This window comes from Halichondria panicea, chromosome 4, assembly GCF_963675165.1.
Source record: "Halichondria panicea chromosome 4, odHalPani1.1, whole genome shotgun sequence".
Lineage (NCBI taxonomy): Eukaryota > Metazoa > Porifera > Demospongiae > Suberitida > Halichondriidae > Halichondria > Halichondria panicea.
In genome coordinates this window covers 5805175-5830066 of record NC_087380.1, presented here as the reverse complement: position 1 = coordinate 5830066, position 24892 = coordinate 5805175, and the positions used below count along the sequence as shown (strand labels likewise).

At 37.6% G+C, this 24892-nt stretch overlaps 2 protein-coding genes and 1 pseudogene across 3 annotated transcripts; all 3 read right to left on the bottom strand.

Moving 5' to 3' along the window:
- Positions 1-60: 60 nt before the first annotated feature.
- LOC135335217 (uncharacterized) lies at positions 61-3221 on the bottom strand (annotated as a pseudogene).
- A 4709-nt stretch (positions 3222-7930) lies between these two features.
- LOC135334450 (uncharacterized) lies at positions 7931-11930 on the bottom strand. Its single transcript, XM_064529602.1, has 2 exons — positions 11868-11930; positions 7931-11712 (listed from the first exon to the last, which is right to left on the bottom strand). The coding sequence occupies exon 2, from the start codon at positions 11508-11510 to the stop codon at positions 8136-8138; it is 3375 nt and encodes a 1124-aa protein (XP_064385672.1). The 5' UTR covers positions 11511-11712; positions 11868-11930; the 3' UTR covers positions 7931-8135.
- A 4944-nt stretch (positions 11931-16874) lies between these two features.
- LOC135334545 (uncharacterized) lies at positions 16875-23902 on the bottom strand. 2 transcript variants are annotated; one of them, XM_064529771.1, is made up of 8 exons: positions 21484-23902; positions 21096-21407; positions 20563-20962; positions 20305-20515; positions 20059-20226; positions 19162-19978; positions 18747-18810; positions 16875-17255 (listed from the first exon to the last, which is right to left on the bottom strand). In XM_064529771.1, exons 2-8 carry the CDS (start codon positions 21321-21323, stop codon positions 17077-17079), a joined length of 2067 nt encoding a protein of 688 aa, XP_064385841.1. In that variant the 5' UTR covers positions 21324-21407; positions 21484-23902; the 3' UTR covers positions 16875-17076. The 2 variants fall into 2 exon arrangements, with proteins under 2 accessions (XP_064385841.1, XP_064385840.1); XM_064529770.1 differs by having other exon boundaries at positions 21096-23902.
- Between the last annotated feature and the right edge of the window lie 990 nt (positions 23903-24892).

Sequence of the window (24892 nt, the reverse complement as noted above, 5' to 3'; positions counted from 1 at the left end):
ACTCACATTCAACTTTTTATATATAGTGTAAACATAAAGATTAATTTTGGGTGTCCAGTGTATATTATTATGGTAATGTGTTCACACACTATATAAGTACTATAGGGTCCATGTATACTAGTGAATGCCCGAAGTCTATAAACATTTAGCGAGGTTCGTAAACTGTAGTATTTAATCCTTTATCATTATCTGTGACAGTCATCTTTCAGTATAAGGTGTAATCACTAGTATTGTTGTCGTCTGTTGAATTTTCAATGTTCCTTTCATCCAAAATCTTCAAAATAATATCGGAATCGTCCTCTGTATTTTGTTGAGCAGACCTACAACATCTGAGTGTGCATAGGGGTTTGGTTTTCACCACTATTGAATATATAGTAAAGGCAATCAAGTAGACTAATGGGAGAAGTATTAGTGCAGATTGCAAACTGATCATCACTGTTGCTAGAATAGAGGAGCTAACTTTGAGAAAAGAGAAACTGTAGTTGTAATGTGTTATCGTGTTGATGATAATTAGGTTGCAAAACAATATAGCATCCAAAATATTGTGCCACCTCTTTTTGTATGGACAAAATGTAGCGTGGATAGTGAGCATGAAAACCAGCAGCGCTCCAGTTAGTGTGTAGTGTGTAGTAAGTGTATTTGATAGTGTGAAGGATAGTAGCGCACACAATCTATAGAGAAAGTAAAGACCAGCAAAAAAGCGATAGCGATCTTTGAAAGCTCCTTGTATAGAATCGAAAAGTGGCTTGGTTTTTTCTAGAGGGACAATTTTGCAGGTGATCTGCGCACACTTTGATTCCTCTATCTTCAACAGAGCAAACAGCTTGTAACACAAAGGGTAGGTGAGTAACAACAGAGGAGGTATTGCTACCATAGTTTGAAGGAAGATAATTGCATCAAATGCTCAAGTCCCATGTACGAATAATCTCCATTGTAGAAAGCAACATAGTCAACCTTTTCAGGTCCAATACTGAGTTTTGATCTTGTCAGTATCATAAGAGAAACTTTTGTACATTCTGAGTAGCTCATCACTAGAAAACCAGACAGACCATGGATAACGGAACCTTTGAGGCTAGGCAGAGATTTCCCACAGAGCTTGAAGTTACACATCTTCAGTAAAAGGACTGTTCCGATAACGAGTAAGAGGCTGTATATAATGGTGTTGTACTTGAGGGCTAGCACATCCATAGCTGAAGCATTTTGTAGGAGACAAAAAGACAAATCTCGGTTTGAGAAAAAATTTAAACTAAACATCCGAAAAACAAATTGATAAACTTGAGCTAGGGTATGCAATGGGCGGTCAAACCAAATAATATTCTCTGCATTTATCTTTAGTGTGTCAATCATTTGGATGAAAAAGATGACTCCATTTAGCGGCCCTGATGTGAAAGAAATGTTAAATACGATTACTACCAGAAACAGTATCGTAACGGGGATAATCTCGGACAGGATATAAAACAACCAACCTAGATGGCACAGATCATTACTACCACAATAGAAAGACGTTGAATGATAGTAGGCAGAATGGTTCTCCTTGCATGATCCACAAATCATACCAGTCCTGTTAGCGTTGCAAATGTACAGGCTTATATCCTCACTAATGTTTGCTGGCAGTAAATGCTCTTTTGGTGGGGCTGTATTATTTGAGCAGAATCCTCTTGGGCACAGAGCACTAGCTAAACTCAACTCATTAGGATCTTCAACATACCCTACCCAATATCCATGCTTTACGTAAGCTCTAAATTCACTCTCATTACACCTCTCAATCCCACGATAGTTCATTATTCTGTTGATACTAGAGCACCGGCATGCCTTTAATCCATTATCGCTGCGTCGTATATAACCGGGAGGACACTGGTCCATTATTACTTTAATTGTCACGCTGATAGCTCTGATTCCAATAGTCGTAAGTTGTATGTGTCCTGTGTCATTTTCTTCTCCGTAAAGAGTTAAAGCATTGTCTGTGAGTACTGAATGAGCGGCGTGAATAATTATTGATTTCATTTCAGATGACACTACCCGTACCTTTACAACGAAGAAAACTTCAGCACATAAATCGTCTACTAGCCGCAGTGGTATCTTCGTTGATTTGCCAGGGATTAGATGGAGTGGTCCCTCAAATGGATTGTATCTTTTTGGTTGATAGTTGGGATTCCTATTTATCGAATTGTTTGTGATATTGACATAAACTAAGCACATATTATCGTATTCAAAACTAGTTTCCGTAGCTGCAAAATGATGTGGAGATGTGGATATTTGTCTTCGTTTAGTGTCATTGACAAGCTCATCAAACGAAAACTGTCCAATACATTTGAGAGTATCAGTTATAGATGATACGTCAGTTCGTAATGATTGAATGCATTTTTCAAAGCAAGGTACAACAGAAGTAGCAAATATCGAATCACCATGATGTCTAATATTTTCTTCGTTTAACTGAGAGTGTGGCCTCATAGAATCTACTGCAGCAAAGTTATTCTCGAACCTAAGTGTGACATTTTTAGGCTCTTCCCCACCAAAATACCTAAAGAAACAACGTTTTGAAGTGAAGAAAGAATGCTTATCTGAAAATTCTACATATATAGCGCCTCCACTGTAAGTGGCGGTGTTGTTTTTAAACAAAAAGAACGAGTTTTCACGAATGATTACCTCTGTTGATGCTTTCAAATTCATTGCAGCACCTTGAAGGCCTTTGTTTTCAATGAAATGCACATTTGAATTGGATTGAAAATCCAATGTTGCTGATGTAGCTTCAATAGCAGAGCCTAAATTTTGACAAAAATCTGTTTGATGTCTAAACTCCAATCTGAATTTGGTTACGACCAAGATACCTCTGGGTGTATTAAGAATGAATGGTGATGTTTCAGTAGATGTGTTGGCGTTTCCAGAGAAAATACAGTTGATAAATACAGGGGAGGGGAGGTGTCGCCGTGACGAAAGGGTTTGCCAAGGTGCTACAGAAATGTCCATTGCCAGTCCAAGAATCGCCGAATTGTTTCTCCAATTGCAAGAACTGAAAGTCAAAACATTTTGAGAGAATACAAGTGAACCAAATGTAGAAAAAACTGCTGTACCTCCTCCATACCTGGCTGTATTTTGGGAAAAATCACATTCTTTAAAAAAAACACTGTTGTTTGTGATTGTCATTATTGTGTCGCTATTTTTGTCCTCCTGCACATACCCAATCTGCACTCCTCCACCGCCACCGCCATAGTGACAATGATTGTTCTGGAAAACTGTTTTCTCAATTGTTATGGTATTTTGTGCAGCTGCTTCGTGAATAACTAAGAATAGACCTCCTCCGTGAGAGGCAAAGTTGTTTGAGAAGCAACACTTCCTCATGGTAAAGCAACCATTTGCTTGACCATCGCCTATCATTACTTGCATACCTCCTCCTCTCTCGTGAAAGTCATTGTGTGTGCTGTTAAGGAGTTGCTGTGTTAAGTTGCTTTGGTGCCTGCCATTATTCAAGAAATCGCTGTACTCAATTAGTACATTGCCTCTAACGTTAATCATTATCAAACCAGTTCTCCAGCTGTTCTCAATTGTAACTCCATTTAGTGTGACATTTGTACAGTTGATTATTTTTAATCCTCCATTTTGCGTTTCATTCCAACCACAGTTTTGTATGTGAAAATTTTCCAAGTGGAGGTTCGTCACATCTGTAAATATAATTGCTGTATTGTTTGTGCAATGTATTCTAGAGAGATTCGATTGTCTTCCATGGATGCGAAGTTTGTCTATCGATGAAATTCTGAAGTTAGAAGATACAACAAAGTTTTTCTTTCCACAATCTGCTAAAACTACTTGTGTCTCGTTCTTGATATTTTCGAGGAGAAATTCAACGAATTCAACATCTTGGCACGGTACTGGTACCTTTTTCCAATTTTTAGTTTCGTTAGCAAAGCCTCCATCAGAAACTGTTAAAACAGCAGCAGCTACGAGCAATAATAATTGCTTGTACATTGTCATAATACTTATACAATGATATCTTAAAGAAGTGGCCGGCCGGGTCAGTTTTATTTGGATAGTGCTGTGATATCTATCACCTTATTTAGACATGTAAGCTGAAGTTGATACCAAATGCTTCAGTTGGATGCTAGTTAACAGTTTCAAAGTTGTTACTAAATAGAAGAACACACTGTGTAATTTTATCGAAATAAGTGTGTTATTCCTCTGTTATAATAGTTGCATGCATGTGTTGTTGCAACATACAATGAGTACAGTAAATTCAAGTGTATTGTGCTATTGTCCAGTGTAATACATGTTTAGTATTCGTTTTAGTGTTTTGGTTTTCTGAATTTTGCAGATGCATGCACACTTTGTATCCCTATGTACGATCATAGAATGATTGAGGCATGCATATACTCTCATTATACTTTCTACACTTTGGGCCAACACCACACTAATAACTAAATAATTATAGCTATAATTATAGAGCCATACATATCACTTTGTCTTTACCATCGTATCCGTTAAAGTTGCCAGCAAGGAGCTATATAGATATAGAAAAATAGTCTGATGCAATCCTTTTCAAAAAAGCAAATGTAAATACATGACTATATCAAGAGAATCTCAATATATTAGGTGGATACCCTCTGCTTAAAGTTGCATGACTACTACAAATACCTTAGTGTGTGCATGCTCTCTTTCATGACCTCTCATGGACAAAACAAATCGATGCAATGTGCAGAAATGCCTGATGCAAACAAGTTGGCATACTTTACAATGGTCATTTCTCACTAGAATGCTTAAGTGAGATTGAAACTAGAATATGCTGTCCCTGTTTGGGATCCATACGGTCACCAGAAAACAAATTTTCATAAACTAAAAAAAAGTATGAAGAAGTTACCCCAGTCTGCACGAACTCTGTGGACTTACCGTCTTTTTCCACAAGAACTATCATACCTTTATCAGGTAATAAATTTACAGATCCACTTTTTGAGTGAAGATGAAGAGTAATAATTATGTGCGCCCTCTGAGCACAAAATTAATAACATACACCAATTTGCAGAACACATGTAAGTGGAACGAACTACCACTTGGGATGCAAGACATGATTAATTTTTCCATTTAAGAGTTACTTTTATTATAATTATTTAGCATAATTAAGTTATTAATGGCATGGTGTGTACACTTACAATAGTAACTTCGTATTATTATCGGTGAACTGTCATTCTCATAGAAGAATTAACATCTCATAATTCATATAATCATCTCATGAAAGTTGATCTCATGTGAGGCAAATCACATTAATTTTAGAAAAAGCCTCGAGGCAGGATGTTTCACGTTAGCAAAGTCTCTGTCAGAGACTGTTAAAACAAGAGCTGCACCCATGCGTGCAATAATAAACTTACTCTGTGTGTTCTTTTACTTGGAAACAACTTTGAAACTAGACCTATTATGCTTCATGAGCCAAACTGCCTTTTAGTTGGATTGAAATGTTTACTCTGTTAGAATGTTTATAGTTTCAAGGTTGTTTCTAAGTAAAAGAACACACAGAGTAAGTAGATTTTCTGTTGTTCAGCTGTTATAATAGTTGTATGCATGTGTTGTTGCAACGTGCAATGATGTATTCACTGATAATTATTGTCAAGTGTATTACATGTTTAGTGTTTGTTTTAGTGTTTAATCTCGGTTTCCTGAATCTGCACACTTTGATATCCCCATGCATGTACAATCATGCAAAAAAGATTTAGGTATGCTCTCATGGCAGTAATCAATAACATATCTAACTTGAAGTACCATTGTGACAATAATTATAAAGAAAAAAGAGCAATAATAATTTATTACAAAGCATCAGATGAATCAATTAGCCCCGTTTACACGACACCTATCTAGTTATAATCCGGATTGAATCTGAGTCAGATTATTTGGGTAGTGCATGGACATAGTAAAATAACCACTGATCATTTGCGCAAACATTGGCTAATAGGAAGCTACAGGGAACACCCACAAACATGTACAACACCTCAGAATTAGCTCTTTGTGTTTACTCACAGCTAAACCGCTTCTGACACAATTTGAACCACCTCCAGAGTGGGTTGGCTAATCCGGATTAGAACCAGGATAAGCCGTTTACAAGAACGTGGTTAGGTTTAATCCGGGGTTGAAACCCGGATTAAAGGCCTGGTCACGGTCAACAGGGCTATAATTATAATTATATAATTATATCTCAGCATCTAGTTTGCATGCATGAAGTATATATATAATTATATGCACCGTCTGGCTGAGGGAGGCTGGGGAGCTATAGGGTATACTTGAGAGAATGTGTACGCCTCTAGGAAGAAATATCATAGGTGCTCCTATCATCATACACTCCCAGTGGTCTCTATGGCAATGGAGGAAACTCCCCCAAGTTTGGGAGCACTTATCATTCAGACTCTAATCCAATCCCCCTAAATTGTGTCACCAGTTCTCATGGCGCACATGCAATGTGAAAATTATGAAAAATTTTACAGCATTTCCAAGGACTTTATCAAGCATCCATCCAGGACAGTGGTAACTTCAGAATGATATATAATACTGTTATAGCAGGTATATTTTGAGTGTATAAATGTTCGTGTTTTCGCTGATCAAGCATCTATACCACGAACATTTATCGCATGCATGCAGAAAGGCTGCTATTCCGCGAAAATTGAATCTGTGAAAACCTTTCTAACGGTTATTCTGCAAAAGTTTATACCCTCGAAATATACCTACTATATATACGGTACATGCATGATTGTATGCTTCACAGGGCACCGATTTGAATGCACTGTATGCACTAGCTTAATTTCTTCCATCAAGTATGTACTTGGCAAAGGTCCTTCCATAATTTCTGGCCCTTCTTTAACTTACCATTTTCGATCGATCCTTCTATATGTGTTTGAGAATTGACCGTAACTTCCTCGAGTTTTCTTTTCTTCCATCTTTCAATTGTGCATACCCAATCTGCACTCCTCTAGACTCCCCCCGCCAAAACAACTGGAAAACACATTCATGCATGCATGAATGTGTTTTCGTTGCGCTGTTTCCTTTAGTTGGTTTGTATAACCCTCCTTTGCGGAAGTTATAGCTAGTTATATTATACCTATTATTATTCGCCAGACCAAAAGAAACATATATCTACCATGCATATCGCACACAGGTGACAGTGCATGCTTGATATTGACAGTGAACCTAAACCCAACCCACAATTATAAGGATTCGAGGTATCCACTAGTTGCGGTATTTGTGGTATGGCATTCCTCAGCGCACCATTGCCATGTGAAATGTGTGCGTTAAATCATAGATAGAATTCCTTCTTCTATCTATGGTTAAATGTGCAACTCAATGAATATATGCTATATATAGCTATACTATATATAATTATGTGGATTAAGTTATGTATAAGATCTGTATAGCTAGCTCAACATTTTCGAGGCACTTAGAATTTCTAAATAAATATCGTCGAATACATGGTTTGTGAATAACCCTCCTTTCCTATACGGTATATATTATGTCTATGCAAGTTGCATCTGCTATCAGCTGTGTATATATGTGATTGCATATATCCTCAAAAAAAACAGCAAAAAGTAAGCACTCGAAAATTTCGCGCTATAATTATGGTACCTCTATAATTATATAATTATGCATAATTAAGTTTAATTTTTCCCAATGAACAGGTCTTTGTTAATCAGTTATGTACATGTCCTACTGCTTTCATGATTCTGCAATTCAGTCCTTAAATAGTTGTATGCATGTATAAATCTATATAACTATAGAGTTTTTGCTTACTAGAATTTGGGCTAGATGTTGTGCATGATACATATATATATAGTCACTGCATTCATTCACTCAGACTGCATGCATAAATCTGGTGCTATAATTATATCTAATCTTGCATTCACAATAGAATATCAACCTGCAGAGAGAATGGTAAGAGAATGAGCTGGCTGCATATAGGCCTGGGTGACTGAGGTACATGATTTTATATATCACTGACATGTATTATATAATAAGAAGGAAAATAATATTATTGTCTCACATTGTTTGAGTGGTGTTTGTTGTTAACTGCATATAAAATTAGCACATCTACATCTATCTATATAGGCTTATTAAGTAAACATTTAGCAAGGTTTGTAAACTGTGTTCCCAATAACTTTCAATTTGAATTCTTAATCAATATCAGATCTCTTTTCCTTGACATCTTCCATTAGGGTGTAATCACTAGGTTCTAATGTATTGTCATAGTTGTAGCCACTGCCTTCTGTTGAATTTTCAATGTTCCTCTCATCCAAAATCTTCAGAATAATATCGGAATCGTCTTCTGTATTTCGTTGAGCAGAACTGTGACATCTGAGTGTGCATAGTGGTTTTGTTTTCACCACTATTGAATATATAGTAAAGGCAATCAAGTAGACTAATGGGAGAAGTATTAGTACGCATTGCAAACTGATCATCACTGTTACTAGAGTAGTAGAGTCAAATTTGAGAAAAGAGAGGCTGTAGTTGTAATGCGTTATCGTGTTGATGATAATTAGGTTGCAAAACAATATGGCATCCAAAATATTGTGCCACCTCTTTTTGTATGGACAAAATGTAGCGTGAAGAGTAAGCATAGAAACCAGCAGCGCTCCAGTTAGTGTGTAGTGTGTAGTAAGTGTATTTGATAGTGTGAAGGATAGTAGCGCACACAATCTATAGAGAAAGTAGAGACCAGCAAAAAACCGATAGCGATCTTTGAAAGCACCCTGTATTGAATCGAAAAGTGGTTTGGTTTTTTCTAGAGGGATGATCATCTTGCAGGTCATCTGCACACACTTTGATTCCTCTATCCTCAACAGAGCAAACAACTTGTAACACAAAGGGTAGGTGAGTAGCAACAGAGGAGGTATTGCTACCATAGTTTGAATGAAAATGATAGCAGGAATGGCATATTTCAAATGCTCAGGTCCCATGTACGAATAATCTCCATTGTAGAAAGTAACAAAGTCAACATTTTCTGAATTAGATCCAACATAGACATGTGATTTAGTGAGTATCATAAGAGAAACTCTTGTACATTCTGAGTAGCTCATCACTAGGAAACCAGACAGACCATGGATAATGGAACCTTTGAGGCTAGGCGGAGATCTTCCACAGAGCTTAAAGTTACAAATTTTCAGTAAAAAAACAGTTCCAAAAACAAGTAGCAGGCTGTAAATAATGGTGATGTACTTAAAGGCTAGCACATCCATAGCTGAAGCATGACGTATGAGACAAAACGACAAGTGTTGATGTGAAAAGAAATTTAAAGTGAACATCCGAAAAACAGATTGATAAAGTTGAGCTATGGTATGCAATGGGGTATCAAACCAAATAAAATTCTCTGCTTTTATCTTTAGGGTGTCAATCATTTGAATGAAAAATATGACTCCATTTAGTGGTCCTGATGTGAAAGAAATGTTAAATACGATTACTACCAGAAACAGTATCGTAACGGGGATAAGCTCAGACAGGATATAAAACAACCAACCCAGATGGCACAGATCGCTACTTCCACAGTAGAAAGACATTGAATGATAGTAGGCTGAATGGTTCTCCTTACATGATCCACAAATCCTACCAGTCCTGTTAGCATTGCAAATATACAGGCTTATATCCTCACTAATGTTTGCTGGCAGTAAATGCTCTTTTGGTGGGGCTGTATTATTAATACAAAATCCTTTTGGACACAGAGCACTAGCTAAACTTGATTCGCTGCGATTCTTAACATATCCTACCCAATATCCATGCTTTACGTAAGCTCTAAATTCACTTACATGACATCTCTCAATCCCACGATAGTTCATTCTGTCGATACTAGAGCACCGGCATGCCCTTAATCCATCGTAATTGTTATGTATGTAACCAGGAGGGCACTGGTCCATTGTTACTTTGATTGTCACGCTGATAGCTCGGATTCCAAAAGTTGTAAGTTGTATGTGTCCTGTGTCATTTTCTTCTCCGTAAAGAGTTAAAGAATTGTCTGTGACTACTGAATGAGCGGCGTGAATAATTAGTGAGTCCATTTCAGATGACACTACTCGTACTTGTACAACGAAGAAAACTTCAGCACATAAATCGTCTACTAGCCGCAGTGGTATCTTCGTTGATTTTCCAGGGATTAGATGGAGTGGTCCCTCAAATGGATTGTATCTTTCTGGTTGATAGTTGGGATTCCTCCTCATTGTATTGTTTGTGATATTGACAATTACTGAGCACATATTATCGTATTCAAAGCTACTGGTAGTTTCTGTGGCTGCAAAATGGTGTGGAGATGTGGATATTTGTCTTCGTCTAGTGTCGAGTTCAGGGTTAAACGAAAACTGTCCAATACATTTGAGAGTATCAGTTATAGGCAGTGATACGTCAGTTCGTAATGATTGAATGCATTTTTCAAAGCAAGGTATAACAGAAGTAGCAAATATCGAATCACCATGATGTCTAATATTTTCATCTTTTAACTGACATTGTTGGCTCAAAGAATCTACTGCAGCAAAGTTATTCTCGAATGTAAGTGTGACATTTTTAGGCTCTTCCCCACCAACATACCTAAAGAAGCATCTTTTTGAAGTAAAAAATGAATGTTTATCTGAAAATTCTACATATATAGCACCTCCACTGTAAGTGGCGTTGTTGTTTTTGAACAAAAAGAACGAGTTGTCACGAATGATTACCTCTGTTGATGCTTTCAAATTCATTGCAGCACCTTGAAGGCCTTTGTTTTCAATGAAACGCACATTTGAATTGGGTTGAAAGTCCAATGTTGCTGATGTAGCTTCAATAGCAGAGCCTAAGTTTTGTATAAAAAGTGTAAAATTTCTAAACTCCAATCTGAATTTGGTTACGACCAAAATACCTCTGGGTTTGTTGAGAATGAATGGTGATCTGATGACAGATGTATCTCTGTTCCCACTAAAAACACAGTCGATAAATACGGGGGAAGGTAGGTGTCGCCGTGACGTTAGAGTTTCCCAAGGTGCAACAGAAATGTCCATTGCCAGTCCAAGAATCGCTGAATTGTTTGTCCAATTGCAAGAGCTGAAAGTCAAAACGTTTTTTGAGAATTCGAGTGAACCTAGCGTAGAAAAAACTGTTGTACCTCCTCCATATTTAGCTGTATTTTGATAAAAATTACATTGTTTAAAGAGAATACTGTTGTTTGTGATTGTGTTTCTATTTGGATCCTCTTGTACATACCCAATTTGCACTCCTCCGCCACCATATTGGCAATCATTGTGCTCGAAAACTGTATTGTCAATTGTGATTCTGTTTCCTGTAGCCTCTTCGTGAAGTACTAGAAATAGACCTCCTCCGTGAGAGGCAGAATTGCGTAAGAAGTTGCAGTTCCTTATCATAAAGGAACCATTTGCTTGACCATCGCCTATCATTACTTGCATACCTCCTCCTCTCTCGTGAAAGTCATTGTAAGTGCTGTTAAGGAGTTGCTGTGTTAAGTTGCTTTGGTGCCTGCCATTATTCAAGAAATTGCTGTACTCCATTAGTACGTTGCCTCTAATGTTGATCATTGTCAAACCAGTTCTCCAGCTGTTCTCAATTGTAACTCCATTTAGTGTGACATTTGTACAGTTGGTTATTTTTAATCCTCCGTTTTGCCTTTCATTCCCACAGTTTAATATGTAAAGATTTTCCAAGTAGAGGTTCGTGACATTCGTAAAGCTAATTACCGTGTTCGATGTGCAATATATTCTGGAGAAATTCGGCTGGCTTCTATGGATGAGAAGTTTGTCAATAAATGAAATGTTTAGATTTGAATTTACAACATAGTTTTGATTTTGGCAATCTGCTAAAACTACTCGTGTCTTGTTCTCAATGCTTTTTAGAATAAAGTCAACAAATTCAATCCCTTGACATGGTACTGCTACCTTTTTCCAATTTTCTGTTTGATTAGCAAGTTTTCCGTCGTCAGAGACTGTTAGGGCAACAACAGCTGCGAGCAATAATAGTAGCTGGTACAATGTCATAATAACTACGGTACTTTCGACACTCGTAAAAATTCTGGCTATAGCTCCGAATAGGCTGTGACAGTCTTGTGAATGATCAAAATAGGAGGTTGATAACGCTATGTATAATACACTTTGCTGAGAAATTAGAATGCTTTGTTTACTCAATTTGTGTTTACTCTATTTGTGTGTTATAGTTTCAGAATTATTTCTAGGTAGAAGAATACACTGTGAAAGTTTATATTTTCTGTAGTTCAGCTATTGTTGCAACATAGTGATACAATGATGCGAGCATGCAGTGCATGGGTACTGTTTGCACGTTCTGTGCATGTGTTACCATATTGAATGTTTTGTGAGTAGCAAACATAATTAGATCTATTTGAATTTGCAAAAATATAGTCACAATTACTACTATCTCAGTAACTATACTGATACACATTATTCTATTGGAAGTGTCTATGGGAATTAAAAGCCCAAATGCACTGATTTAGTATCCCGAGCGTAGCGAGGGTACTTTAATCAATTAACTGAGGGGAGGAGGGCCTTTTAAATCAAACATGGACACCGACAAAACAGTGTCTAATTTATATATAACTAATCTAGATACATGTACTAGTGCACAAACGCAAACCTTGCCTCAAGTCATGACAACATAGCCCCCGAAACAGTTGGAGAATTCACAATTTATGACTCAGTGCAAAGACAACAACCGTTTTACGCTCTCGTGATCTATGGATATTATTGGCCTCACGGAAGTTCTGGAAGCATCATGTTTTTCATGATAGCACTCGGCTTCACCTGAAGCTACTGGAGCTTCTTGAACTGTGCACTAACTGTATATATATTCCATGTTCCCTATGTGTGAATTGTTGCATGCACATTAAATCAGAAGTAGCTGCAGCCTGTAAAATTTCTGCTTACCGTTCTAAATTGATTGATCACTAAATGTCACAGCCACCAGGGGCGGATCCAGGAAAAATGAAAGGGGGGGCTAGTAGAAAGGGGTGAAGCCCCGTACGAGGGTGGCGGAGCCACCCAGGGGGTGGGTATGGTGCTCCCCCTCCCGCCTCGCCGGAGGCGAAATTTTTTGATTTTTACAATTTGCTCACACTTTTTCCTTTGAACTGTCATATTAATAAGTGAATACTGAATATGAAAAAGTTAATACAAAAAACTCGTTCTAATCAACAAAAGGATGTATACTGTAGATGTTACATCTACATTCATGCACTCTTGGTACATGAAAGAATCACAATGCCTACCAAGACTGCACTGAGAGTGAGAGAAGGTAAGGCTGCTTCCTTGCAACTAGCTGAAAAGTCTGAGATCTGCTCCGTGTTGCAGCTCAACAGCAGCCTAGGAAGAGGCCTGGGATATGATCGAGGCTACAAACATTGCACAAGGAGCTGACTCAGCAACAGCAATAGTTGACCTATGCACTTTATTAGTAGCTAGCTAGCTAGCACAGTATGTCCATAGCTAGCCTACATCTTAGTAGCTAGACTTGGCTGTTGTCTAGCATCTCTTAAGTCAGTGAGTCTACATGCAGATGCATAAATAACAAGGTTGGTGGCAAAATTGTTGTAACCTCAGACTAGAAATACATAGGTATAGTTCAGTTTTTCAAAAGGGGGGGGCTTCAGCTCCTCAAAACCACCCCCTGGATCCGCCCCTGGCCACTCTCATTCGCCTCTAGTCGTCTTGTTTGATGCATATTAATATTCATGGTAAATCTCGACGAATCCTATTAATACATGTATACTCACAATAAAAAGTGGAATACAGTACTAGACCCTTGTTAATCCGGTCACCCTTGGGACAGTGCAGCCCGGCCGGAATAGCGAGGTGGCTGTATTTCAGAAAATAGCCGCGGCTATATAAAACAATCTTACTCCGAATCTTATGACAGTTCTGTCTCAAGGATAATGACTCATTCTGATCTGTTTAAGTGTAATCCAGCCAAACCAAATCCAAAATGTCATATCCGGTCATACTGTACATTGAAAACCTAGTTTGGGACAGCCAGCACTTTTCGTTGGTTTGTTACTAAACTGATGGACTTCGGTGTATACCATGCACATAATATACATGTAGTGCCTACTTTTACATAAGACACACAATGTAATACTGTATAAAACATAATGAAAATTTGGCGAATGAGCCATTTGGTGTTTAATTTGGCAGTTTCAAATTTGGTAAAATTCGCCAAATTAAAACGCTTGCCAAATTTCCCCGTTATAAGGTAGCTATAAATTACATCACAAGTGTAGAAAGTATGCATTGCTGCCACTTGAAGTTACATTGATCAGTGAGACCGCTCTTCTATACAGTATATCTTGTATACATTTTAGAAACTTTTCTTGAATGTATGCACATGAGAATGAGTTTTGTGAGCTACTATTAGACTAATAATTAGTCACACAGGACTGGATGTGTCTGGAGCTAAGACAGATTCTACTGTCCATATGACTCTCATTAAACAAAATGAGCGGGCAGGCCGGGGAAAACCACTTCATCTTTAATAAATTTATTGGGAAGCTATACACTCCTCAGACTAATAATTATACACTACACACTATATAAATGATACATCCCATACAAAAATTAAGGTTGCATGGTTACTGTATTTCAGCAGTTCTGTATTCAGCAAATTCTAACCTATAATTATAAGCTATATAATTATTCTTCTATTATATTGTACAGTCCATTAATCAAATTGTGTGACTTAATTAGTCCACTAGCTTTCCCATGAATGCAGCAGCAAGCTCTGTCTCTTCAACACCAAAATAAAAATCTATAGCAGCTGCCAAGAATTCCTCTCGACTGATTTCCCCGTTCTTGTCAGTATCGATGAAATCAAAAGCATGCTTGGCTTGATCCTGTCAGGTTCGGGGCCACCACCTTCAAGTAAACTTTGAACTCCTTCACTGAAATGTGGCCATCACCATTAGTGTCAATGCCATCGAACACGTTACTGTGAGAATCATAAAAAAAACCTCGTTTTTTCATCATTCTGTCTCTTCAAGAATAGCTTGACTAATCTTTATAGCAAATTCTTTAACTGGAAACTTTGTATCATTGTATCACCAGTGAGCTTTATGGTGTCAGCTACGACTAGAATAAAATCATGGATTCTTTTAGCTTGCTCTTCAGTGACATTGCAATATTCTGTCAATCTCTTGCTCATGATTTCGTAGTCTTCACGTGAAATGAAACCATCTTTGTTGATATCCATGCAGTCTTGCAGCTCTGGTCCTCATCTTCCTAAAATGGTATGCTTTCTGTTGCTCTGTGTAAGACATCTTTCTCTCTTGTGATGTAGGTTCAAGCTTTCTCAGTTTAATATGCTCAGTCTTGAAGTTATATAGCTATAGGTAGCTGTTGCTGGTGTATGTTGTTGCTGACTCTGTTCTGTTCCTATAATTGTATTAGAGATGATTGATATATCAGAAAACCGTTTTAACTAGAAAACAAATGTATTGAGAAACCCAAGAAAACAGTGCACACACAATATAATATTCTTATTACATGTGACATACTATACTGTGCTTTGCAGCTCTCTTGGATATTTGGGGCACATAGTAAAATGCTGTGAGATATTAAGTGCATTTGGAGGCGCCTGCGTATATAGTATACGTATAGTGGAGACCTCGAATCCCGGTACTTCATTATTAATGGTCACCTTTATAATGGAGGTGTTTCCTTTGATAATTAAGATTTTTAGTTATCACCTCCAATGAGCAGGTCTTAATTATGTCCTCTTGCTTTCATAATCCTGCAATTCAGTCTTAAATATAGTGTTGGTTTGTTGTATTAGATCTATATAGATCTATAATTATACAGCTAGTTATTACTAGAATTTGGGCTAGATGTTGTAGAATGCATAGTCAATGTATGCATGTAAATCTGTTGCTATATCTATACTTGCATTCACCATAGAACCTGCAGAGAGAAATGGTAAGAAAATGAGCTGGCTGAAGAACAAACTAAAGGCCTGGGTGACTGAGGTACATAATTTTATATCTCACTGTATTAATTAACTATAGCAGAAAAAAATTGTCTCACATTGATTACATGTTTGAGTGGTGTTCGTTGTTAACTGCATGACATCGGCAATAACATCATAGAGCTAAATATGCTACCGTAGTACAAATTAGTGCTATTTATGCAAGCATCTATCACATCGCATAAATTTGTATTGCACAATTATGAGGCCTGTACAACCCCCATTGAAATCGTGGCGTTTAAGGAAATAGATAAATAAAATCACATAATGTTTTCGTAGCCTTAAAATTGGCCAAAACGCATATTGAAAAAATTAACCATACTTTTGAGAGTATGCTAAGCAAGCTGTCCCTTTTTTCATCTGTATTTGACTCCAAACTTCCTAAAACACTTACAGTTTTTTGTGTTGTGCTAATGAATTTGCTACAACCGCCAAAAAACGGCTAAAAACATAGAAAAATCTGAAAAAGCTAAAATCACTACCCGTCTATAAAATAGGTAATATAAAGGATGACTTGTCTTTGTTGCGTGCTGTGTTTACATGTATGTCTATATACGACTTAATATTGTGTGGAGAATAATGCACTGATGTCTCCAGAAACCTGTTACACGAATGTCTGTTCTTGCATCGTCAGCGCTCTACGTTCTCGCCCGTGCCACTGCATGAGGGTTAGTAGCGGTGGCTCTCTCTCAAGTGTATATTTATTTTAATATGTAATTTTGGATTAGTCATGTAGTAATTTTTATCGTGTGTATAATTATACTAATCTTTATTTTTTAGGGTTAGGGTAGGAGTTGACTCCTGAGTCCTAAACCAAGAATGGGTGTGCCGTTCCACTAGGAAATAGTTTAAACTGCATTAAATGCCTCTTTTATACCGGCAAACATCAGGTATAAGGAATAGCTGTGATATACTTTTGCCTAGTAACATACACAAGCAGTTGATTTGTGAATCAGAGTATATAGATGACCAAATGATCAGTTCTATAACTCAGAAAGGGAATGAGCAAACAAATTCTGGATAACAACATTTCCAACACACAATGTTTTTATACACAAACACAATTACATCATCCATGCGAGTGGCATTTTCCTAGAGAGTATAATTATAGCATAATAATTATTATCAATCGACATGTTCTAATTCATTCAATTTGCTGTATTCAATGTCTGTGTTGTCCGTAGTTCTTGGTCCCAGTTTTGGGTAGAGTGCAATAATCTCAAGGATAAACGGAATGTGTGCTAGAGCAAAAAGTATGGTTAGCAAAAACACTCTTTTCTTCATCTCTTCGTACACAGCATCGACTGCAATGAAATGTGATGCATAATTATAGTCAGTTCGTCTTTGGTGGCATAGCAATAAATTAATGTATTAATTAAGTTCTTGCATGGCACAAGTGCCTCAATATTAATATTGACACTGGAATGCTCGAGGGCCACAGACACGTCATGCAATAATTACCATTCTTGTGCATGTATAGTAGTGCAAACACATCAAATACATGTACAGCACTGTAATGCTTTACAGTGCATCCAGTCTAGAGAGTAGAATACAAAATAGGTGAGCAGTTGTATACTTAAATGTATTCTCAAGATTGGAACATTTCTAAGAAATTGTGCTGATTTTATGGCTGATACCATTGTATAGGTGAATGAATAAGCAACAATACTATATTTCCCTAAAAAAAAGCTGTTGTAGTAGGTGGGAAATAATTTTAGATGAAAATGGGGGTGATCGTAAAAAAATGTATGTATATAACATCAATTATCTCTGAAACTAAAGTATTTCTGGACAAATTGTTCTTATCAAAAGTTAGACAATTTATTCAAGCTAACTCCTCCGTGTAATTTTTGGACCTTAGCCGTAACATCTTCAAATCTGTCCCTATATAACCGAAACGACACTAAAAACTGAGCACGAACCTTTCATAAGATAGCCAAACTATCTATAGATGTAGTGACAAATTCCAAACCTTAGCCAGAGACCGTTGGCCTCTTTCTCTCCCTAACCGATTACCCACTATTACAATTGTTTACTGTTTTACTAATCACCACAAACCCATGCACCACCTTATGTTGTCATGGAAAATTTTTGGATATGTCGTAACTTATTCATTCACCTAAACAATGGTATCAGCATACTTTGTTCCAATCATAAGCATTTAAGTACAACTACTCACATATTTGTGCATGGTATTCTACTCTCTAGACTGGATGCACTGTATGGGTATAGGCTAAACACCAATCCTGAAACGACTTTAATATGTGCACTGACTGTATGTTAGTCTATAGGTCCAGCAAACTTTCTCTTTACAAAGTAATTGGATATGCTCCTCTTTCCGCAGAATTTTAGAATTTTCTGTACGTCACCAATGACAGTCTGATGTATACCAATATCCATCAAAGACCTATAGCTATCTTTTTTTAGCTCTTTCTGGCTCAACCTAGCTCTCCTGCTGCTGCACTATACGTAACAAAATCCGTTCACAGTCAGGCTGACCACTGTCTGTAATTTATGCACTTTTCTTATAAGGCAATGCAGCATTTAATTAGGAAAACACACGAGACGTAATTCTCACACCCATGTAGAGTTAGAAGCTCCTTCTGTAATCTGCTCCTGATAAAATTATGTCTACTATTCGAGCCGACAAAACATGAGAATTATATCTCATGTTTGTCGGCTCACAATGAAACAGAGTGGCATGTATACAGTCATGTATTACATGTATTATGTCAAAGGTATTATTTTGTCTTGCAGTTGACATGCATGCACGCACCTAAGCATTGATAACTTACTCAGTAGAGGAAACACACTTGATGATACACCGCCCAAAGCTGTCATGGATCCAATCACAATTCCCTGCATCATTAATGTGTGGTAACTGAAAGTTGCAAGTTAACATAATTCGTATTCAAAAGACATGTATAATGCCGTTGTTAGTGAAGAATTAACAGAGCGGCATAGCCTGCATGTATAAAACCATGCATGCATGAAATTAAAAGATTGGTCAAATAGTGCGGGTACCTTGGCTATTATAGGCTGATAAAAAGAAAAAGGCAAGCCGTGCAACTCAGACTATTCAGGAATTCAGTGCGTGCATGCATGCGTGTAATATATCCACATTCATTACCTGCAGGCTATAATATTATACATATTTGTCTATAGACCATGCACCAAAATGACATAATTACTATACCTACTTAACAGCACCTGGATTTGTTTTGGTGTTTGGTTCATGAGTAATGATACGATTGGAGAATACTGGAGTGCACTGGTGTAAACCAACAGTCCATTGCCAACCAGAAACTGAGCAAAAGTGAGTGTCTGGCTCACGCTCCTACAGATGGGCTGACAGTCTTTACACTCCTTCTTGGTGATTGTGGACGAGGGTATCCAGTGACACTGGTGACCAGTCACATTCGCCTCAATGCAAGTGTTTCGGGCTATGAAGTATACTCTTTTTGGCAGTACAGTGATACTTTCAATTTCAGATTCATGTTCATCTACAGATGTCGTTGCTTTATTACCTGCCAGTACTGTTTGATGTCTTGATAGAGTAATACATGCTGTGATTGGTGATCTCAGGTTGAAGTCAGAACTACAGTCGTAATAATATAGATCCTCGGTGTTTAGATTTTCATTTATTTTGAAATACAAACAAGTAGGATTCTTTAGAGCACACGTACAATTGTAAACATGACTACAACTGAGATTAATCCTTAAGTCCGCCTCAAAAGATGCACCATCAGCAAATATGAGGTTAATGTTGGGCAAAAGCTTGACTCTTTTTAGCTTGGGCAAAGTGAAATCAACATGTGATTCAATATTCTTTTGAAACTTGCCTACAATGATTGTGTTATTTTCATAATATTGGACAATTTCAGGATGATGAAAGGGACTGTACTCTGTGCACGGATCGTAGGGAATCGTCTGCCAATCAGTCACAATTAAATATCCACAAATTGTAGTAATGATGCCTGTCAGGACAATCATCTGGCTTGACATCTTTAGTCTTTGAAAAACAAGTCTGCAGAAAAATTGAAAGGAAATGGGACGATGGGATCAAAGACATGTGGTGAACGGACATGCAAAAATACACTGACTCACAATGAAATTGATCCTCCCAGTTGAGGAATACACAGAGCTAAGACAAAGTACGAGGCACCACTCTCATCAATTCCAAACGAATCACTGGCAATGGGGTTGAATATAGTTCCAATAAAGGCCATTCGGATCCTTTCCATTATAAACAAGAAGAGAACTGAAATTATTATGTATAGACATAGTTAAGGAACTTCATAATGAGGTACATGCTCTTAAAGATAATTATATTTACGTATTCGAAAGGATATGAAAAGTGACAGTAGACTCATATTCTGCATTCGACAGTTAGAATTCTTTTTCTTAACTTGACAATAACTCAATCTGTCAGTTTTGAAACTCATTTCTCCCCGAAACAATATCACCAATACACACAAAACAACTACACCGTAGGCAAAGTTGAACCATCCAATCGCCCTGAACTGATCCACTGACTCAAACTGTGCCACAACTACTGCAAAACCTGGACAAAATTATGGATTTTAAAACCAGCTAACACGAATCGCTTACCTGGTCCTAAAATGAATCCCAGGTTGACTGAAAAACTGAAAGTAGCAAACAGATAGTTTCTAACTCGCTCCGATTCTGTTTTGGCACCCATTCTCATTCTGTTTAGTTCTTCAACGTACAAAACACTGGTGTCAGTGAAGTAGCTGAAGCCGAGTGTAAAAATAGCACCTGCAAAATACCCAGCAAGAAGCCTGGAAATCATCATCAGCCAACCTTGATGTACAACACAGTACATAACATAGCTAATTGTGTGTGCCACTAGTGACACTGCCCACAAATACCAATAGGGAACAATCCTCACAAGAAATCCACACACTAGCCCACCAATGATAGCACCAACATTGGTAGCTGAAATTAACAAGGAGTAAAATAATTCAGATTCTCCGAGGCCTGGCTCAATCTGCATTGAGATACAGGGTTATTAATCTATTAATCAAGCGGTATTACACACTAATTGAGAAAAATGTACAAAGCTGCTTTACGAGCATCACATTGTGATTCATTTCATTCATGAAACTATAGTTAATCGATACCTTCTGTTTAGTGTTGTTTTGTGACAGAATCTCAACTTCAGTTGGGTTGGTTACAAACTGATGAAAGGATGAAGTAATACCATACAGGCTGATTGAATACATGGGAGCCATGAAGATAATGAATGCCCAGTTTAACCGTAGCCTCCATAGCTCTTGCTCTTTGTTCTTTGAGTCACACATAATTATGCAGCCTGGTAAACACAGGTGCTGACTGTAAGCACTATACATTCCACTGTAGTTAGCATTCCATGTATGGAAAATTCCAAGGAGGTAATACCATCAGCACTTCCATCACATGCACGACCATCAGGCCTACAAATATTTATACTATGATTTGTATTGGCTTGTACTTTTAATTATTAGCCTATTATGCCAGTATAATGGATACCTGTTAACTTTGGTATTGCTCATTATAGGACTCTCCTTCTCACACAACTCCTTTCAAGATTATAACTGGTTGCCTTATAACTTTATCTAAGTATTGTACTAATGCATGTGTTGTAAATACAGTACATGCATGCCTGCATGGGGTGAGTGGGTGATATCACTTATCATCTGTCTCTTCAAGAATAGCTTGACTAATCATAGCAAATTCGGAAACTTTGTATCACCAGTGAGTTTTATGTTGTCAGCTATGACTAGAATAAAATCATGCATGGATTCTTTTTAGCTTGCTCTTCAGTTACGTTGCTGTATTTTGTCAATTTTTTTGCTCATGATTTCGTAGTCTTCACGTGAAATGAAACCATTTTTGTTGATATCCAGTCTATAACTCTTGCAGCTCTGATCCTCTTGAGTCATCTTCCTATATAAGATGGTATATATAATTATGCTTTCTGTTGCTCTAGCTGTGTAAGACATCTTTCTCTTGTGACGTATAGTAGGTAGTCAAGCTTTCTCAGTTTAATATGCTCAGTTGTGAAGTTAATTATATACAGTGGAACCTCAGTTAATTAAACAACCACCTCCGAATAAAGTCCAATTGCTTTAAAACGGCCAGGCATCCATGCAGGTCCCAAATGAACAGTTTGTTGTAAAAAAAAAACCCTCAACAAAAGCCACCTCTGCATGTATAAAGGCCAAAACATTGTTCCCCAAAGGTGTCTGTTATAGATGGGTTCCACTGCAGCTATAGGTAGCTGTTGCTGGTATGTTGTTGCTGCCTCTGTTCTGTTTGTATTGGACAATTGATATATCTGAAAATCGTTTCAACTGGAAAACGAGAAACCCAAGAAAACAGTGCACACACAATAATTATATTCTATTACATGTATACTGTGCTTTGCAGCTCTCTTGGAGATTTGGGGCACATAGTAAAATGCTGAAACCCAAGAAAACAGTGCACACACAATATATTTTATTACATGTGACTTTACTATTGTAAATAATACAACAACAAAGGAGTATGCTATCAACTTGTCAATATTGATCAATGGATATTGGATTGTGTGGTATAGAGTGGAGAGTGTCATGAATGCTTTTATCCTTTGAAGTTTAATTGCTGAGCTGTTGAATTAGCTGACACTTGCAACCGAGGATTGGCTCTGGCAGCACTATTGATTTTGTACTCTTTTTTTTCTGGTGATATTAACTGCTTATTCTCCTGTTCTGTGACTAGCTACTGCTCCCATCTAGATCTACACCACCTTTAATTTAAAGATGCTAAGTTATACTTTCTCCAGACACAACTCATCTTTTGTGTGTCCTATACTGTGTCCCTTTACCTGTCAAATTGAAGGTTTAGGCCAGCTACAGCTTTTAAAGGCGACACATACTTCAATCAAGGCAGCAGCAGGGCATAATCAACTGGTTAGTGTGTGTGTGTGTGTGCACAACCATTGATCCACGCCACATCTTCTAAACCAAGTGTTCGTTGGGGGGCGGCGATCAAATCAAGCTAAGTTGGTGGGTTGGGCCATACGTTGGGCCGGCTGACCACAAATTCAAACTAAAGTGATGACCCTTTTCCCCACGGTTGCGAATGATCTGGAAAGGGATACTCTGGAAAGGGATAATACTGTGGAAAGGGATACTGTGCATGCTTTTGCAGCTCTCTTGGATATTTGGGGCACATAGTAAAATGCTGAAACCCAAGAAAACAGTGCACACACAATGTATTCCTTAGCTATTACATGTGACATACTAAAAACACATGCGTATTAAATTATAGATGCATTATATATATAGCTATACCATTCCTTTCTTAACTCTTTCCATCCAGCTAATCTTGAAGTTAGTTTGTGAGAGAAAGGAGAGTTTTTTGAGCAATATCACTTACCAAAACTTAACATGCATCCATCTACATATACTATATAGTAAGACGTAGAGTCTGGTTATCAAGCACTACAACATTTACAACTGTGGGTATTTAATTAATGAAAGCACCGTGGGTGCTGTATGCATGATGCCTCGGCGCGGTGCATGGAGGTGCATAAATCTAGCTATATACACATACGTATATCATGATCAATCTCTAACTCTAGATATAAATTCAAAGCTAGCTGTCTAGCTAGGATTTATAGAAAGGGGGGGGGCAACTTAGCTCCCAAAAAAATTTTGGGTGGAGGCCACACCCTTTTAATTAGTTGTGGTTGATTTTTACTTCCTGTTATCAGCAAAATAATTTTAGGAAGGCTAGATTGTAGAAGTTATTGTCGAAAAAGTTTACTTGATACTATATATACCGTACACGAAATTTTCGAGGCACTTATATTTCGTGAAATGGCCTCTAAAAGCATTTTGTTTCACAATGTTCACGGAATGACTGCTTACCGGAAGCCACGCCTTTAAATCTTTGCACGTTATAGCAGATAATTCTAACAATTTTCGTGTAGGATTGCTAACCCACAAAATCTGCGAAAATTAAGCCCCTCGAACATTTCGCGCTATACGGTATACTTGATACTTGATATTGATTGAGAGTCTCTGTGGCTTAAATTATCCAGAGTTTGAGCAGAGATTAAGAGCAATCTCTTGTTTGCGACATTGTGAATGTGATTCTTGGTCGTGCCACATGGACCCAATATTCCAATATTGCATACTTGTGGCCAAATGTAAGCATGCAATCACACCCACCCATTCTCAGACTCTGCAATGCCCCACCCATATTTGTTTGCAAGCAACAATCACGGAAATAAGATCCACGAACTGAATAAACAATGAATATTTCCCCCCCCCCCCCAAAAAATTACCCGCTATATACGGTATGTACAACCAAACACCGGTATCCCATAAATGAGATCAATGAAAACATGACTAATCAGATCAAGGATTGAAATGAGAAGAAGCGTATGCGTTCTATGCAGTGGGACGCATTTATAGCTACCCTAACTTGGCTATGGCTATTGTTAGTTATCAGTCAGTCAAGGACCTCCTGTTTATAGTATAAGTCGAGTTGATGCACTGGGCCTGTGCAACACTTTTCTTGTTCCGTTAGCAACATTCTTGGAACAAGCCAAACAAAATTCATAACTGCTAATCAAGCGTTCGCATAAGCGGTTGAGCTTTGCATGCGTTGCACAATAGTTTATGACAGTATGTAATCACAATTAACATTTCATTGTAATGACTTCAGACTAAAGTGCTCAGACGGTCTCTTCACTAGGAAGGGCGGCTGATTCATAAGACTACTTACTGACACAAATTGTTCACTTTCTAATATTGAACATCTGAAGCGAGTTGACAGGGTTACAATTAGTATCATATGAAAGAAACTAATTTTGATGGAATGTTACCCTATATGGCAACTGATAGAGCTTAGTAATTGATAGGCTAAGAGATGAAAAGTTTCCAATTAA

Bases quoted from the DNA above. Each gene is read 5' to 3' on its own strand.
- LOC135334450 (XM_064529602.1), bottom strand. From the start codon at position 11,510: ATGATCAACATTAGAGGCAACGTACTAATGGAGTACAGCAATTTCTTG.
- LOC135334545 (XM_064529770.1), bottom strand. From the start codon at position 21,323: ATGTATAGTGCTTACAGTCAGCACCTGTGTTTACCAGGCTGCATAATT. The intron at 20,227-20,304 runs CATATCCTTTCG...ACTATGTCTATA, and splicing joins ATGAGTCTACTGTCACTTTT to CATAATAATTTCAGTTCTCT. The intron at 17,256-18,746 runs GTAAGTTATCAA...ATTTCATTGCAG, and splicing joins AAGTGTGTTTCCTCTACTGA to TCGATGCTGTGTACGAAGAG.